The 16,966-nt window shown below is 46.6% G+C and overlaps 1 protein-coding gene across 1 annotated transcript; it reads left to right on the top strand.

Annotated features, from left to right (window-relative positions):
• The first annotated feature begins 259 nt into the window (after positions 1–259).
• Positions 260–16,252, top strand: SULT2A1 (sulfotransferase family 2A member 1). The gene is made up of 6 exons (XM_003814106.6): positions 260–507; positions 2,853–3,061; positions 4,427–4,553; positions 7,501–7,595; positions 11,759–11,936; positions 15,152–16,252. Exons 1-6 carry the CDS (start codon positions 372–374, stop codon positions 15,262–15,264), a joined length of 858 nt encoding a protein of 285 aa, XP_003814154.1. The 5' UTR covers positions 260–371; the 3' UTR covers positions 15,265–16,252.
• The last annotated feature ends 714 nt before the right edge of the window (positions 16,253–16,966 follow it).

The following is a 16,966-nucleotide window of genomic DNA, read 5'->3' as shown; positions in this document are numbered from 1 at the left end:
GCTTTGTTCTTGTTTTTAAGTTTGCACTCAAACCTTAAGAAATAAATTCACCCATATTATCAAAAAAAATATTTGTCCTCGTGTTTGTTATTCGATCTTGCAGTTCACTCTCATGAACGCAAGCTCAGATGACCCCTAAAATGGTCTGTAGATAAGTTCATGATTGCTCAACATCTTCAATCTTTTGAGTACGGGTCACATTATACCTCTCTTTATCAGCAAGTAAACTTTACAACAAACATGTGACATGCTGGGACAAGGTTAAAGATCGTTTTATCCTTGCTGTAAAAGCTGATCTGCCTGTAGCTGCCACAGCCTCCAGCGGTGGCTACAGTTGAAACCCTCACACCACGCAGGAAGAGGTCATCATCATGTCGGACGATTTCTTATGGTTTGAAGGCATAGCTTTCCCTACTATGGGTTTCAGATCCGAAACCTTAAGAAAAGTACGTGATGAGTTCGTGATAAGGGATGAAGATGTAATAATATTGACTTACCCCAAATCAGGTAAGGAGGCAGAATCGTGAACTGAGAAAGGCTGTGGTTGTGTTCCTGTCCATTCAGTGCATGATTGGAGTTCTTCTTTATGTCAGACAGTGTACAATGCTTTAAGGGGAAGAGAGGAATGCCTAATACCATTGACAATCAGAGAAAAGGATTTAGTCAGGAAATTACACAGTAGGATGAGTGTTCAGAGGGGTAATCTAAGGTATTAGGAGAATCCACAGGAGTGAATCCCAAGGCAAATTCAGGTGTTTGTTTGGTGGCAGTGGGAGGGAGGATGGCTGAGGATGACCAATGATGTCCTGAAAGAAGAAATAGCATTTAAATGGAAATGCAAAGAATGAGTATGAAATTACTTGGGGGAAGGGCTCTTTTCAGATAGGAGAATCATCAGGGCAATGGCCAGGAACCACAAAAGAGCCAGGCAATCTCAAGGGGCTGAAAGATGAGGATCATATGTCTCTCGGAGTGGGGCTGTGGGTGGAGGGTGGTAAGAGCACTGCGGATGTGGTGAGGATTGAGGCTGAAGACATTGGAAGTGGCATGGCCCTGAGAGGCCAAGAGCAATGGGAACATAATACGAGGGATTTCAGCAAATAGCCAAAAGATGGAAGCAACCCAGATATCCACTGACAGGTGAGTGAGTAAACAAAATGTGGTATATAGCTATAATGGAATGTTATTCATCCTTGAGAAGGAAGAAAATTCTGATGCATTATACAACAGAGATAAACATCAAGGACATTATGCTAAATGAAATAAGCCAGTCACAAAAATACAAATACTGTGTGATTCCACTTACATAAGGTACCTGGAGTCATCAAGTCCATAGAAACAAAAAGTACACTGGTAGCTGCCAGGGGCTGAAGAGAAGGGTAAATGGGGAGTTGGTGCTGGCTCTGCGTAGAGTTTCGGTTTTGCAACACAAAAATCCTCTGGAGATTGGTTGAGCAGCACTGGGAATATACTTAACACTTAACACTACGAAACTGTAGGCTTAAAAGTGGTTGACAGGCTGGGCATGGTGGCTCATACCTGTAATCCCAGCACTTTGGGAGGTCAAGGCAGGTGGATTGCCTGAGGTCAGGAGTTCGACACCAGCCTGGCCAACATGGCAAAACCCCGTCTCTACTAAAAATACAAAAATTAGCCAGGCGCTGTGGCGCACGTCTGTAGTTCTAGCTACTCGGGAGGCTGACCAAGAGAATCACTTGAACCCAGGAGATGGAGGTGGCAGTGAGCCAAGATCATGCCACTGCACTCCAGCCTGGGTGACAGAGCAAGACTCTGTCTCAAAAAAAAAAAAAAAAAGTGGTTGAGAGCTGGCTGCAGTGGCTCACGCCTACAATCCCAGTGCTTTGGGAGGGCAAGATAGGCAGATTGCTTGAGGTCAAGCGTTCAAGACCAGCCTGGGCAACATAGCAAGGCCTGATCTCTACAATAAAATTTTTTCAAAAAATTAGCCCAGTGCGATGGCACATGCCTGAGGTCTCAGATACTTGCGAGGCTGAAGCAGGAGGCCGAAGTACAAGGATCACTTGAGCCCGAGTTCAAGGCTGCAGTGGGCTATAATTGCACCACTGCACTCTAGCCTGGGCTACAGAGGGAGACCTCATCACTAAAAAAAAAAAAAAAAAAAAAAAAAAAAAAGGCCGGGCGCAGTGGCTCACGCCTGTAATCCCAGCACTTTGGGAGGCCGAGGCAGGCAGATCATGAGGTCAGGAGATCGAGACCATCCTGGCTAACATGGTGAAACCCCATCTCTACTAAAAATATATTTAAAAAAAAAATTAGCCTGACGTGGTGGTGGGCGCCTGTAGTCCCAGCTACTTGGGAGGCTGAGGCAGGAGAATGGCATGAACCCGGGATGCACAGCTTGCAGTGAACTGAGATCGTGCCATTGCACTCCAGCCTGGGTGACAGAGCAAGACTCTGTCTCAAAATAAATAAATAAATAAATAAATAATAAAAAAATTAAGGTTGAGATGGTACTTTTTTTTGTTTATGTTTTTGTTTTTGTTTTTGTTTTGAGACTGAGTCTCACTCTGTTGCCCAGGCTGGAGTGCCATGGCACGATCTCGGCTCACCGCAACCTCCGCCTCCCAGGTTCAAGCAATTCTCTGCCTCAGCCTCCCAAGTAGCTGGGATTTTAGGCACCCGCCAGCATACCTGGCTAATTTTTGTATTTTTAGTAGAGACGGGGTTTCACCATCTTGGCCAGGCTATTCTTGAACCCCTGACCTCATGATCACCTGCCTCAGCCTCCCAAAGTGCTGGGATTACAGGCGTGAGCCACCATGTCCGGCTGAGATGGTACATTTTATATATTTTTTTCCTTCTTTTTCCAGGAACAAACTGGTTGGCTGAGATTCTCTGCCTGATGCACTCCAAGGGGGATCCCAAGTGGATCCAATCTGTGCCCATCTGGGAGCGATCACCCTGGGTAGAGAGTGAGATTGGGTATACAGCACTCAGTGAAACGGAGGGTCCACGTTTATTCTCCTCCCACCTCCCCATCCAGTTATTCCCCAAGTCTTTCTTCAGTTCCAAGGCCAAGGTCAGTGCATAATGGTTAGGACGTGTTTGATCAGTGCCTTTCAAACACTGATATGCCTATAAGTCATCTGGAGATCTTGCTGAAATGCATTCTCCTTCAACAGGTCTGTGTTGTTGAGACCTGAGATTCCGTATTAGGTGACACCTATGTGGCTGCTCCCAGAACTGTCCTTGAGTTCAAGGATATAGACCATTCCACAGATTACCCCAGCCAGATTTAAACCAGGGATAGGGTGAAACACTAACCCAGAATCTTAGAAAACTAGGTTCTAAGTGCAATCAGAATGTATAGCCATATTATATACTAGATAACCGCCTTTGGTTGCCCTAAAAAATAATTAGCCAATCTGAGTTCAACAAATGCCTCCTGCCACAGAAAAGACACAGAGGTGTTCCTATGGGAAGCAGCATGTTCATCAATCAATGCCTGTATCCAGGGTGACTGCCCCGGGGCCAGGACTGGGCTCTGTACACACTTCGTCTTACTGTGTGTAAATATGTGTTGATATCAGCAGCCACATGCATCTCCCATGGGGCGGAGGGGTGATCACAAGAGGGACAAGGCATATCCAGGACCTTGCATGGCTCAGACTGCTTCTAGAACTGTACTTTCCTGGAAGGTGTTTATAGGTGTGTGAATTATTATTATTATTATTATTTTGAGACACAGTCTCATTCTGTCACCCAGGCTGGAGTGCATTGGTGCGATCTTGGCTCACTGCAACCTCCGCCTCCCCAGGTTCAAGTGATTCTCCTGCTCCAGCCTCCTGAGTAGCTAGGACTAGAGGTGTGCGCCACCATGCCTGGCTAATTTCTGTATTTTTAGTAGACACAGGGTTTCACTATGTTGGCCAGGCTGGTCTCGAACTCCTGACCTCGAGTGATTCAGCCTCCCAAAGTGCTGGGATTACAGGCATGAGCCACCATGCCTGGCCCAAAGGACAAAGTAATGTCTCTGAAATGTATCCATGATCTTGGGTGTTGTATATGGATAATATTGCTATATATCTATGAATGTAGCTTAATTTATGAATTCAATCTCCTGTTAATGATCTTTAAACCATAGTACACAAATATACATCACTCACCTTTGGAAACCTTCCATGTTCTTCCCATTGTGAGCAGACTGTAATATCCCAGAGGGAAGGAACGATGCTTCCTTCTTCCATTGATATATTCCTAGTGCAGTGACTACTTCATAGGCACGTCAAATTTGATTAGTGAGTGCAGTAAGTAATTTGTTAAAAGAATCCATTGATATTATTAGGCATTATCCAGGAATTGGCTTTTTCTCCATTTTTGTGAAGATCAAAAAGAGTGAGGATTGACTGTATTGATTTTTCATTCTCCCGTTTTTCCATTTAAGGTGATTTATCTCATGAGAAATCCCAGAGATGTTTTGGTGTCTGGTTATTTTTTCTGGAAAAACATGAAGTTTATTAAGAAACCAAAGTCATGGGAAGAATATTTTGAATGGTTTTGTCAAGGAACTGGTGAGTGTTTCGCAAAATATGGGGGTGCTTGGAGTCTTCTAGCCGACCTCTTTTGACACCCAGCCTCACATCTCTACATCTCACCAACCCATGGGTTGAAAGGCTCCACCACCCCTGGAGGCCAAACCTGCTAAGTTCGCTTACTCTCTCGCATAGCAGCAGAACTCTAGCCGGCCCCTCAGCTTGCCCCATGATAAACCATCCTAGCTATTTTCTAAGTCTCTAGAGCCTCCAATACTAGCACAGGAAACTTATATTCTCCTCTAGTCTCCTAATGCGTAGATTTCTGGAAGTTAGCTTTTCACTGGCTTCCGGGACAACACAATCCTGACCTTCCGCCATTTTTTTCTGATGCCTCTTTCCAAAACCCTCTTAATATTCTGTTTCTATCTGTCTCAGAACTGTTTGCATGACTCTAGGATCGCTATATATTTAGTTATGCAGAATTTCTGGGCTTTTTCAGTACTTTCCATTTTGCAATTGATCTCAAAACTCTATGAGCCTCTATCTCAGCTGTGATGTGTCTCTCTGCAATACACCAGCTACAGATACCTCCATTAGAGAGAGCCACCAATGCCTCTAATTCAGTACACTCAAATTTGAACACCTTTCTGGCTGGGCGCGGTGGCTCACACATGTAATCCCAACACTATGGGAGGCCGAGGTGGGTGGATCACCTGAGGTCAGGAGTTCGAGACCAACCTGGCCAACATAATGAAACCCCGTCTCTACTAAAAATACAAAAAATTAGCCAGCCATGGTGGCTCACACCTGTAATCCCAACACTTTGGGAGGCCAAGGCAGGTGGATCACCTGGGGTCAGGAGTTCGAGACCAGCCTGGCCAACATAATGAAACTGTCTCTACTAAAAATACAGAAAAATTAGCTGGCTGTGGTGGTGGGTGCCTGTAATCCCAGCTACTCAGGAGGCTGAGGCACGAGAATTGCTTGAACCCGGGAGGTAGAGGTGGCAGTGAGCCAAGATCACGCCACTGCACCCCAGCCTGGGCAACAAAATCAAAACTCCATCTCAAATAAAAACATTTGAACACCTTTCTTAACTGCGTGGGGTTTATCTTACTCCACCCCTCACGCAAAGACTAGCATGAGTCTAATATTTCATAAGCATTCTCTTTTCCCATCCCACTCCCCTAGGCCCCTCACCACTTTCCTATCTCTAATTATTAATTAAGTCCTACCATCTTGATTAATATCTTCATTCTGGTCTCAGCACTTTGGGAGGCCGAGGCAGGCGGATCACCTGAGGTCAGGAGTTCAAGACCAACCTGGCCAACATGGCAAAGCCCTATCTCTACTAAAAATATAAAAAATTAGCTGAGTGTGGTGGCATGTGCCTGTAGTCTCAGCTACTTGGAAGGCTAAGGCAGGAGAATCGCTTGAATCTAGGAGGCAGAGGTTGCAGCAAGCCGAGATCGCTCCATGGCACTACAGCCTGGGTGACAGAGTGAGACTCTGTGTCAATAATAATAATAATAATAATAATAATAATAATATATTCCATACTTGACAATTGCTAAGAGAGACCATCTTAAATGTTCTCACTGCCCCAACAAAAAATGGTAAGTATATGAGGAAATGAATATGTTAATTAGCTTGATTCTGTCTGATATGGTTAGGCTTTGTGTCCCCACCCAAATCTCATCTCGAATTGTAATCCCCATAATCCCCACGTGTTGTAGGAGGGACCTGGTGGGAAGTGATTGGATCATAGTAGTGGTTTCCCCCATGCTGTTCTCATGACAGTAAGTGAGTTTTCACGAGATCTGATGGTTTTATTTATTTATTTATTACAGCTTCAGGTTTGTTTTTTTTTTTTTTTTTGAGACAGAGTCTTGCTCTGTCACCTAGTCTGGAGTGCAGTGGCGCGATCTCAGCTCACTGCAAGCTCCGCCTCCCAGGTTCACACCATTCTCCTGCCTCAGCCTCCCGAGTAGCTGGGACTACAGGCGCCCGCCATCACGCCCGGCTAATTTTTTTGTGTTTTTAGTAGAGACAGGGTTTCACTGTGTTAGCCAGGATGGTCTTGATCTCCTGACCTCGTGATCCACCCGCCTTGGCCTCCCAAAGTGCTGGGATTACAGGTGTGAGCCACCGCACCTGGCCTAGGTTTTTTTTTAATTTTTTTTATTATTATACTTTAAGTTCTAGGGTACATGTGCACAACGTGCAGGTTTGTTACATATGTATACATATGCTATGTTGGTGTGCTGCACCCATTAACTCGTCATTTACATTAGGTTTATCTCCTAATGCTATCCCTCCCCCTCCCCCCGCCCCATGACAGGCCTCGGTGTGTAATGTTCCCTGCCCTGTGTCCAAGTGTTCTCATTGTTCAATTCCCACCTATGAGTGAGAATATGTGGTGTTTGGTTTTCTGTCCTTGCGATAGTTTGCTCAGAATGATGGTTTCCCGCTTCATCCATGTCCCTACAAAGGATATGAACTCATCCTTTTTCATGGCTGCATTGTATTCCATGGTGTATACATGCCACATTTGAGATCTGATGGTATTATAAGTGTCTGGCATTTCCCCTGCTGGCACTCACTCCTCCCTCCTGCCGCCTTGTGAGGAAGTTGCCTTGCTTCCCCTTCCTCCACGATTGTGAGTTTCCTGAGGCTCCCCCAGCCACACTGAACTGCGAGTCAATTACACCACTTTCCTTTGTGAATTACCCAGTCTTGGGCAGTTCTTCACAGCAGTGTGAAAACTGACTAATACACTGTCATTCCATAGTGTATGCATACATCAAAACATCTGTTATATACTGTAAATATATACCATTTGTTGGTCCCCTTCGACCAAGTTTCATTCAAGTTTTATTTGTCAATCATACGTTAACAAGCCGGTGGGGGGATGAACATAATAGACTGGATGCCTGCTCTCATAAAATTTGTAACCTATCACTTTTTCTGCCACCCCATGCAGTGCTATATGGGTCATGGTTTGACCACATTCATGGCTGGATGCCCATGAGAGAGGAGAAAAACTTCCTGTTACTGAGTTATGAGGAGCTGAAACAGGTAATCCCATCATTTTTAGAGTCAGTGCACACCCTCTCACCACCATCCTTACTTTCCTTAAATTCCCTCCATCCCGCTGTCTTCATTCCACCTTCTCAGTTAAAGTGGAGCCTGGTGAAGAGTCACAAAGAGCGGGATTAACTCCCTGGTCTTCATTGCCCTGTTTCTGGTTGACCCTTGCCCAAGCTTCACGCTCCTTATTTTATCTTAAAACATCTAAGCCAGGCACGTTGGCTCGCGCCTGTAATCCCAGCACTTTGGGAGGCCAAGGTGGGTGGATCACAAGGTCAGGAGTTCAAGGCCAGCCTGGACAAGATGATAAAACCCCATCTCTACTACAAATACAAAAATTAGCCGGGTGCAGTGGCGAGCGCCTGTAATCCCAGCTACTCGGGAGGCTGAGGCAGGAGAATCGCTTGAACCTGGGAGGTGGAGTTTGCAGTAAGCCGATATGCCAAGATCATGCCACTGCACTCTAGCCTGGGCGACAGAGCACGACTCTGTCTCAAAAAAAAAAAAAAAAAAATCTAGAGAGGTTTTTTGGCACCGGGTGCAGTGGCTCACACTTGTAATCCCAGCACTTTGGAAGGCCGAGGTGGGAGAATCACTTGAGGCCGGGAGTTTGAGACCAGCAAGACTCCAGTCTACGAAACAGCAAGACTCCAGTCTACAAAGGAAAAAAAAAATTAGCCAGATGTGGGGGGTGCACACCTCTAATTCCAGCTACTCGGGAAGCCGAGGCCAGGGGAATTACTTGAGCCCATGAATTCAAGGCTGCAGTGAGCTATGATCACACCACTGCACTCCAGCCTGGGGCAGCAGAGCAAGACTCCAGCTCTAAAAATAAAAATAAGGAGCATATTCCATGCATTGAGGCAGAGTGTGATGTCTCCTGCTAGCACTGGTGTATGTAAACATTTCTCTGGGTGAGACCTATGGTGCTGCTGATAACCAAGCGTTGAGAGGGCGCTGGAAGAGAGGATGGGACTGGGTAGAAGTGATTTAGTTCCTGAGATGGTTCCGAGTGTCTGACATCTCAGCTTGGCTGGTATGAACAGAAATGAAGGCATGTAATCAATTTATCTCACTATTCTGAGATCCAAGTACTGGAGTGAATAGTGACGGAGAGGAAAAGCTGTCAGCTGATACTCAGAACCAGCGAGTATTGAAAGAACAACTTGAGGTCAAGCTCAGTGGCTCACGCCTGTAATCCCAGCACTGGGGAGGTGAAGGCAGGTGGATTGCTTGAGTCCAGGAGTTCGAGACCAGCCTGGCCAACATAGCAAGACCCCGTCTCTACTAAAAATACAAAAAATTAGCCGGGCATGGTGGCAGGCACCTGTAGTCCCAGCTACTTGGGAGGCTGAGGTAGGAGAATCACTTGAACCCAGGAGGAAGAGGTTGCAGTGAGCCGAGATCACACCACTGCACTCTAGGCTGGGCGACAGAATGAGACCCTGTCTCAAAAAAAAAAAGAAAAAAAAAAAAAAAAAGAAAAAGAAGGCTGGGCACGGTGTCTCACACCTGTAATCCCAGCACTTTGGGAGGCCAAAGTAGGGGGATCACTTGAGGTCAGGAGTTCGATACCAGCCTGGGCAACATGGCAAAATCCCATCTCTACCAAAAATATAAAAAATTAGCCAGGCGTGGTGTTGTGCACCTGTAGTCCCAGCTACTCAGGACCCAGCTACTCAGGAGAATCGCTTGAACCCAGGAGGCGGAGGTTGCAGTGAGCCGAGATCATGCCATTGCACTCCAGCCTGGGCGACAGAGCAAGACTCCATCTCAAAAAAAAAAAAAGAACTTGACCTATTAGTGATATCTCACATAAAAGAGAAAATAACACCAACATTGGATTTTGTACCACCTGGGAAACATCACGTCCCAACACCTTCATCTGGCTCATCCTCTCCAATCCTCTATGGCCTATGGTCTGGGCATGAATTTCTTTTTTTTTTTTTTTTTTATGAGGTGGAGTCTTGCTCTGTCGCCCAGGCTGGAGTGCAGTGGCACGATCTCGGCTCACTGCAACCTCTGCCTCTCGGGTTCAAGCGATTCTTCTGCCTCAGCCTCCTGAGTAGCTGGGACTACAGATGCACGCCGCCATGCCCAGCTAATTTTTTTTGTATTTTTAGTAGAGACAGGGTTTCACCATGTTGCCCAGGCTGGTCTCGAACTCCTGAGCTCAGGCAATCCGCCCGCAGGCCTCCCAAAGTGCTAGGATTACAGGCATGAGCCACCGCGCCCGGCCATCTTTTTTTTTTTTTTTTTTTTTAGACAGAGTCTTGCTCTGTCACCCAGGCTGGAGTGCAGTGGCGCAATCTCAGTTCATTGCAATCTCCACCTCTCCGGTTCAAGTGATTCTCGTGCCTCAGCCTCCCAAGTAGCTGGGATTACAGGCATGCACCACAACACCCGGCTAATTTTTGTATCTTTGGTACAGATGGGGTTTCACCACGTTGACCAAGCTGGAATGAATTTCATTTCTGTTAAGAAGCCCTTTGTAATAAGTTTGGTTGGCTACCTCAGATACACGATCCCATACCTTCCTGGGATCTTCCTTTCGGATCACACAATGAACTTATTTTAGTTATTTCCATAGTTGTACATCTTCTTATTAGATAACCACGGTAGATCTAAGAGTAAGGCCTATGATTCAAAGCAAAGTCCTTCTGGTTACAATAATCCATTTTGTTGGCCAGGTGCGGTGGTTCACATCCATAATCCCAGCACTTTGGGAGGCTGAGGCGGGCAGATCACCTGAGCTCAGGAGTTGGAGCCCAGCTTGGCCAACATGGTGATACTCCCTCTCTACTAAAAATACGTAAATTAGCCGGGAGTGGTGGCGCACGCCTGTAACCCCAGCTACTCGGGAGGTTGAGACAGGAGAATTGCTTGAGCCTGGGAGGTGGAGGTTGCAGTGAGCTGAGATCACGCCACTGCACTCCAGCCTGGGCGACAGAGTGAGATCTTGTCTCTAAATAAATACAAAAATAAAATTTTAAAAATAAAAATCTATTAATCTCCCAGGATCATGTACCTAGTCCTAATTATTGAGATGAAATATAAGAAGATATTGTAAAACTCTGTGTGTTATTCAAAAGCTAGTTATGGGAAACAGTACTATCTGACAGTACAGCCAGGATTTGAAATCAAGCCTTCAATCTCCATCAGATTCTCCCTGAACCTCTCCTTGCTAACCCTAATTACTGTCTAGAAGCCTCTCTAAACGTCTCTTAGGAAACCCGAGGCTCTGTGTTTTACTGTTAAGTTGTCCTAAACTCTACCATACGGGAAAATCCACGATGATCCTTGCATCTTTTGTGGTTTTCTGGTTGGTTTTGTTTTGTTTTGCTTTGTTTTGTTTTTGAGACACGGTCTCACTCCAACGCCCAGGCTGGAGTACAGTGGTGCAATCACAGCTCACTGCAGCCTCAACTTCCTGGGTTCAGGTGATCCTCCCACCTCAGCCTCTCAAGTAGCTGGTACCACAGCTGTGCGCCACCATGCCTGGCTAATTTTTGTATTTTTTGTAGAGACAGGGTCTCACTATATCGCCCAGGCTGGTCTAAAACTCCCGGACTCAAGTGATCCGCCTGCCTCAGCCTCCCAAAGTGCTGGAATTACAGGCAGGAGCCACGGCGCCCAACCCATCCTTGCATCTTTTACATACTTCATGCCCTCTCTTCTTTACCTTTTTTCTTTCTTTCTCCTAATTGCATTCAACTCAATCCCTTCTCACATCTGCATGTGGTTCCTCTCTTCCTCCTCCTCCTCCTCATTCTGTGGTTCCCTCCTTCTCATCTTACTTTTTTCTATTGTCTTTTTTTTTTTTTTTTGACAAGGTCTCACTCTGTCACCAGGCTGGAGTGCAGTGGCGTGATCTCAGCTCACTGCACCCTCCACCTCCTGGGTTCAAGCAACTCTCCTCCCCCAACCTCCCGAGTAGCTGGGATTACCGGCGCCCACCACCACACCCTGCCAATTTTTGTATTTTTAGTAGAGATGGGGTTTCACCATGTTGGCCAGGCTAGTCTCGAACTCCTGATCTCAAGTGATCCAACCGCCTCAGCCTCCCAGAGTGCTGGGATTACAGGCGTGAGCCACCACGCCCAGCCTTGTCTTTCTCTTTCGTATCCTCTCTCTTGATTTTTCTTTTTTAGGACACAGGAAGAACCATAGAGAAGATCTGTCAATTCCTGGGAAAGACGTTAGAACCCGAAGAACTGAACTTAATTCTCAAGAACAGCTCCTTTCAGAGCATGAAAGAAAACAAGATGTCCAATTATTCCCTCCTGAGTGTTGATTATGTAGTGGACAAAGCACAACTTCTGAGAAAAGGTAAAAGAAAATCCTCTGGTTTCCAAATATACCAGAATACACGGCATGCACGCCTATGGTCACAATTGGGCGCTAACAGTTGAGATGAAAGAGTGCTTTTTTTTTTTTTTTTTTTTTTTCCGAGATGAAGTCTTGCTCTATCACCCAGGCTGGAGTGCAGTGGCGCGATCTCAGCTCACTGCAACGTCCGCCTCCAGGATTCAAGTGATTCTTCTGCCTCAACCTCCCGAGTAGCTGGAAATTACAGGCACACGCCACCACACCCAGCTAATTTTTGTATCTTTAGTAAAGACGTGGTTTCACCATCTTAGCTAGGCTGGTCTCAATCTCCTGACCTTGTGATCCGCCCACCTCGGCCTCCCAAAGTGCTGGGATTACAGGCATGAGCCACGGCGCCCGGCCAATTTATCAGCTTTAATTGCTCATCGCCCAGAACACTTCTCCCGTGGCCTCAGCAGGGAGCCTCTTCTTGTGGTACTGATGTGGGCTGTAGGTGCGTGGGGAAAATTGGTTCCGCCTGGGAAGGTTATCTGACTTACGTGAGGTCATTCAGATTCTCTTTCCTCAGAATGTGACATGAGCATTATCCATTCTACAGACAGTGAGCAGGTTAACTAGCAACCCTTGCTAGACCTACAAGCTGTGATTCACCTGAGAAACGAGGACAAGGACGGGGTTGGGGATGGCCACAGTGCAGCTGCCCCACTGGTGAGTTAGCATAGAGATCTGTCCTGGATGGGCCGGGTGCGGTGGCTCATGCCTGTAATCCCAGCACTTTGGGAAGCCGAGGCGGGCGGATCACAAGGTCAGGAGATCGAGACCATCCTGGCTAACATGGTGAAACCCCGTCTCCACTAAAAATACAAAAAATTAGCCGGGCATGGTGGCGGGCGCCTGTGGTCCCAGCTACTCGGGAGGCTGAGGCAGGAGAATGGTGTGAACCCAGGAGGCGGAGCTTGCAGTGAGCCAAGATCGTGCCACTGCACTCCAGCCTGGGTGACAGAGCAAGACTCCGTCTCAAAAAAAAAAGAGATCTGTCCTGGATGAAGAAATGTGTGAAGGAATGCCTCACCTGGAAAAGGGAGAGAAGAGAGACTTTGCTATCACACGCTGTAAGGTGCCAAAATGAATGGAAATGTCTGTTGCATGGGGTGAAAGAATCCATTTTTCCAGGGCCAGGCGTGGTGGCTCACGCTTGTAATCCCAGCACTTTGGGAGGCCAAGGCGGGTGGATCACCTGAGGTCAGGAGTTCGAGACCAGCCTGGCTAACACGGAGAAAGCCCGTCTCTACTAAAAATACAAAAAATTAGCCGAGTGTGGTGGTGGGCACCTGTAATCCCAGCTACTCGGGAGGCTGAGGCAGGAGAATCACTTGAAACTGGGAGGAGGAGGTTGCAGTGAGCCGAGATCCTGCCATTTGCACTCCAGCCTGGGCAACAAGAGTGAAACTCCGGCTCAAAACAAAAATCCATTTTTCCAAAATCCTACAGTTCTAATACATCTGGGACAGTCCTCCGTGGAAGAAAAGAATTAAATCCTTCAAAAGACCCAGAGTCTTGGGCAATCGTAAAAGTAAACGTTGGCCGGGTACGGTGGCTCACGCCTGTAATCCCAGCACTTTGAGAGACCAAGGCAAGTGGATCACTTGAGCTCAGGAGTTCGAGACCAGCCTGGGCAACATGGTGAAACTCTGTTTCTACTAAAAATACAAAAATTAGCCATGTGTGGTGGCACCCACCTGTAGTCCCAGGTACTTGGGGTGGGTCTGAGACATGAGAATCGCTTGAACCCAGGAGGCAGAGGTTGCAGTGAGCCGAGATTACAACACTGTACTCCTGCCTGGGAGACAGAGCAAGACTCCATCTCAAAAAAAAAAAAAAAAAAAAAAAGATAAATGCTGAGACTTTGTATAACTTATCTATATTAGGGATACATACCATATACATACACCACAGAAAGAAAATACACAGAACCTGTCCTACATGATATGCGTTATGAGGCGAAATACAGCAAGGATGGGGAGTGACCTCTAAATTGGGTGGTGAGAGAGAACCTCGCTGAGAAACTTGAATTGGAACAAAGACTTGAAAGAGGCAAATAGGCAAGTCATGGGCCAATCTGAGAGAGCAGCGTTCCAAGGAGAAGGAGCGTGGGACGCCAATAGTCTGAGGAGTGGGGATGCCTGCCACGTTTGAGGCAGAATCAGAAGTCCCCGTGTGAGTAGAGTGACGGAGAAGGTAGTTTTAGGGGATGAGCTCAGAGAAGCCACAGGGGCTGGATCACCTGGAGCCCTGTAAGCGCCTCCAGCACTTGTACTTGAGTGAAACCGAGAGTCCTCGGAAAATCTGAGCAGAGAAGTGGCATGATCTGGAATCATGAGGGCTGCCATGCTGAGACTAACTTATGAAAGAGAACTTATGAAAGCAGAGGCCAGGCCGGGTGTGGTGGCTCACGCCTGTAATCCCAGCACTTTGGGAGGCCAAGGCGGGCGGATCACCTGAGGTCAGAAGTTTGAGACCAGCCTGGCCAACACGGCAAAACCCCATCTCTACTAAAAATACAAAAATTAGCCAGGCGTGGTGGCAGGCGCCTGTAATCCCAGCACTTTGGGAGGCCAAGGCGGGCGGATCACCTGAGGTCAGAAGTTTGAGACCAGCCTGGCCAACATGGCAAAACACCATCTCTACTAAAAATACAAAAATTAGCCAGGCGTGGTGGCAGGTGCCTGTAATCCCAGCTATTCGGGAGGCTGAGGCACGAGAACCGCTTGAACTTGGGAGGCGGAGGTTCCAGTGAGCCAAGATCGCGCTACTGCACTCCAGCCTGGGGGATAGAGCAAGACTCTGTCTCCACATAAAAAAAAAAAAAAGCAGAGACCAGTTACAAGTGTACTCTAATAATCCAGGTGAAAAATGATGTTGGCTTGAGTCAACGTGGTAGAAACAGAGGTGGTGAGACGTGACTCGATTCTGGACATATCAGATGATATACTGGCGTTATTGCTGAGGAATTGTACACAGGATGGATGGGAGAAAGGAGAAGATAGGAAATTGTTTCCAGCTAGGTGAATAACTATGTGACCAGGCAGGATAAAGGCCCACCACGAACCATCGGCCATTCTGCTATGTTAGCCACAATGTCCATGTCAGGTGCCTGGTGGAGACAGGCCAAGGAGATGTGTGGTCTGACCTGAGTTTCTGCTTCATGTTTCCAGGTGTATCTGGGGACTGGAAAAATCACCTCACAGTGGCCCAAGCTGAAGCCTTTGATAAATTGTTCCAAGAGAAGATGGCAGATCTTCCTCGAGAGCTGTTCCCATGGGAATAACGTCCAAAACACTCTGGGTCTTATATGGAGAATGACATTGATTCTCCTGTCCTTGTACATGTACCTGACTGGGGTCATTGCGTAAGACTTATTATTTTATCCTGAAACCTTAAATATCAAACCTCTGCATCTCTGATCCCTTCCTTGTTAAAAGTTACCAGGGTTGGCCAGGCGCGGTGGTTCATGCCTGTAATCCCAGCACTATGGGAGGCCGAGACGGGCGGATCACAAGGTCAGGAGATTGAGACCATCCTGGCTAACACGGTGAAACCCCGTCTCTACTAAAAATACAAAAACCAAAAAAAATTAGCCAGGCGCATTGGCTCATGTCTGTAATCCCAGCACTTTGGGAGGTCGGGGGGGTGGGGGAGGATCACGGGGTCAGGAGATCGAGACCATCCTGGCCAACATGATGAAACCCTATCTCTACTAAAAATACAAAAATTAGCTGGGCATGGTGGTGCACGCCTATAGTCCCAGCTACTCGGGAGGCTGAGGCAGGAGAATCGTTTGAACTCAGGAGGCAGAGGTTGCAATGAGCCAAGATCGCGCCACTGCACTCCAGCCTGGGCGACAGAGCGAGACTGTCTCAAAAAAAAAGAAGTGACTAGGGTTCAGAGAACCAGGGTTCAAAGCCCAGGGATGCAAAAGTTGTAGTGAGCTGAGTCATGGGATCCCAGACTTTTTTAAATGTTTGCAATATTTCCCGTTTACAGAATGCTACAAGAATAATGTACGTACTACCTAAAAGGATGTCTAAATGTTTGTTAATAAAAATAAGAAATAGCTACAGTGACAGATTTTAGAGCAAAAATTAGTAATAAAAATAAGAAATAAAATTACAGGAGCAATTAAGGTTCCATTTCTTTTCATCACATGTATCTCCACAATTTATTACTCCTCTGATCTTAAGGAGTGTAATTTGCAATCTAATTTTATCCTCTTACTCTGTGTTGTTAAACCATATACAATAAACGGTGCTTATGGAGGCTTTTAAAACTTTCATAAGGCCAGGTGCGATGGCTCACACCTGTAATCCCAGCACTTTGGGAGGCCAAGGAGGGCGGATCACTTGAGGTCAGGAGTTTGAGACCAGCCTGGCCAACATAGTGAAACTCTGTCTCTACTAAAAATACAAAAATTAGCTGGGCATGATGGCACATGCCTGTAATCCCAGCTACTCGGGAGGCTGAGGCATGAGAATTGCTTGAACCTGGGAGATGGAGGTTGCAGTGAGCTGAGATCATACCATTGCACTCCAGCCTGGGCAACAGAGGGAGACTCCATCTCAAAAATAAAAAATAAAAAAACTAAAGTCTTGTTCCGCAAAAGAACCAAAGAACCTATAAAGAGAATGAAAAGATAGGCCAGGTGCGGTGGCTCATGCCTGTAATCCCAGCACTTTGGGAGGCCGAGGCAGGTGGATCACTTGAGCTCAGGAGTTCAAGACCAGTCTGGCCAACATGGTAAAACCCCGTCTCTACTAAAAATACAAAAATTAGCCAGATGTGTTGGCGGAGGTTGCAGTGAGCCGAGATTGTGCCACTACATTCCAGCCTGGGCAACAAAGTGAGACTCCATCTCAAAACGAAATGAGAAAACAAGAAGACAAACCAGAGATGGAGAGGAAGTACTTGTAAATCTCATATCTGGCAATGGACTTGTTTCTAGAATACATAAAGAACTCCTAAAACCCAGAATT

This window comes from Pan paniscus, chromosome 20, assembly GCF_029289425.2.
Source record: "Pan paniscus chromosome 20, NHGRI_mPanPan1-v2.0_pri, whole genome shotgun sequence".
Lineage (NCBI taxonomy): Eukaryota > Metazoa > Chordata > Mammalia > Primates > Hominidae > Pan > Pan paniscus.
This window is presented reverse-complemented; position numbering and strand designations above follow the sequence as displayed.